The following is a 1,354-nucleotide window of genomic DNA, read 5'->3' on the forward strand; positions in this document are numbered from 1 at the left end:
TTAATTTAACAAAAAAATTTGGACACGCTGCACCATGCCTAACAATCACGGTCCACGTTCAAGAGCGTTCGTGTTCACTTCCTTTGCCGAACGCTGCCCAACGCCTGCGACCTACAAATATATTATCTACCAACAAGAGCTCTGCCCAACAACTGGCCGCCTACACTATCAGGGTTTTGTATACTTCACAAACCCACGATCATTTGACAACGTCCGACGTGAATTCGGAGGCCTAACACATGTTGAAGTCGCCCACGACATAAAAGCATCCATTGAATATTGCTGCAAAGAAGAAACACGTGTTGGCACAACATACGAAGACGGCTCCAGACCGGAATGTGCCAGACCAAAAGGGTGGTGGCAACAGATCAGCATAGCGCAATTATGGGAAGAAGAACCAGACTGGATGTTACGTCACCATTCCGCAGTCACCGCATACCACAGACAATTAAAAAAAGTGACATTTGCCCGCCCAAAGCCTGACGTCATCGTACTCTGGGGTCCACCCGGGACCGGAAAGTCCCACACAGCTCGCTCAATTTGCAATGACTATTACGTGAAACCCGCTGGCAACTGGTGGGATGGATACTTCGGGCAGGATCTGGTGATATTCGACGACTTTTATGGATCTGAAAAATATTGCGACATGCTCCGTTGGTTGTCAGAGAACCCTATAAAAGTACCAGTCAAAGGATCAATGACAGACCTGCTAGCCACGAAATTCGTCATAACAAGTAACGCTGAACCGGACCGGTGGTACCCCCATATTGAAAACACAGACGCACTGATGCGAAGAATTACCGAAATAATTCACATGGATAAAGTTTACGTTTCGAGTGAAACACAGTTTTGAAATTAAAACATATAAAGCTATCTAATCAACACTATCTGTACCCTTATCAGTAAAAGAAGTAGCCAAATTATCTCCCAAGTCTTCATTACCAATAGACTGACCAGCATTATTAGCATTAATAGGCCCAGAATTATCCACTTTACCACCCAAACACTTACGACCCTTCAAAGCAATAGTCAACTTAAGCTCCACATCAATAGTAACCTTAGCAGTAGTCGGACCATCAACATAGAAATAACCTATAGACTGCTGAGAAGCAAACTTACCAGAATCCTTACCCGCATCATCCTTATCACCACGATCAATAGGAAGCCACGGAGGAGAACCAGCCTTGAAAAACTCAATAACTTGTTCAATACCTTTTTTAGGATCCCGATTATCATAATGGAAACGCTGACTAACAGGAACAGAATTACGAATATACTTCGCAGTCCAATTATCACCAACAAGTATAGCAGACGCCATCTGTCTGGGATGAATCATAGGCTCATCGACACCCGA

At 44.2% G+C, this 1,354-nt stretch overlaps 1 protein-coding gene across 1 annotated transcript; it reads right to left on the reverse strand.

The window, feature by feature from the left end:
* Positions 1-874: 874 nt before the first annotated feature.
* On the reverse strand, positions 875-1,318 carry GNI_209890 (hypothetical protein; the record flags this gene model as incomplete). The annotated part of the gene is made up of 1 exon (XM_011135521.1): positions 875-1,318. One exon carries the CDS (start codon positions 1,316-1,318, stop codon positions 875-877), a length of 444 nt encoding a protein of 147 aa, XP_011133823.1.
* Positions 1,319-1,354: the final 36 nt, after the last annotated feature.

This window comes from Gregarina niphandrodes, assembly GCF_000223845.1.
Source record: "Gregarina niphandrodes unplaced genomic scaffold scaffold00136, whole genome shotgun sequence".
Taxonomy (NCBI): Eukaryota; Apicomplexa; class Conoidasida; order Eugregarinorida; family Gregarinidae; genus Gregarina; species Gregarina niphandrodes.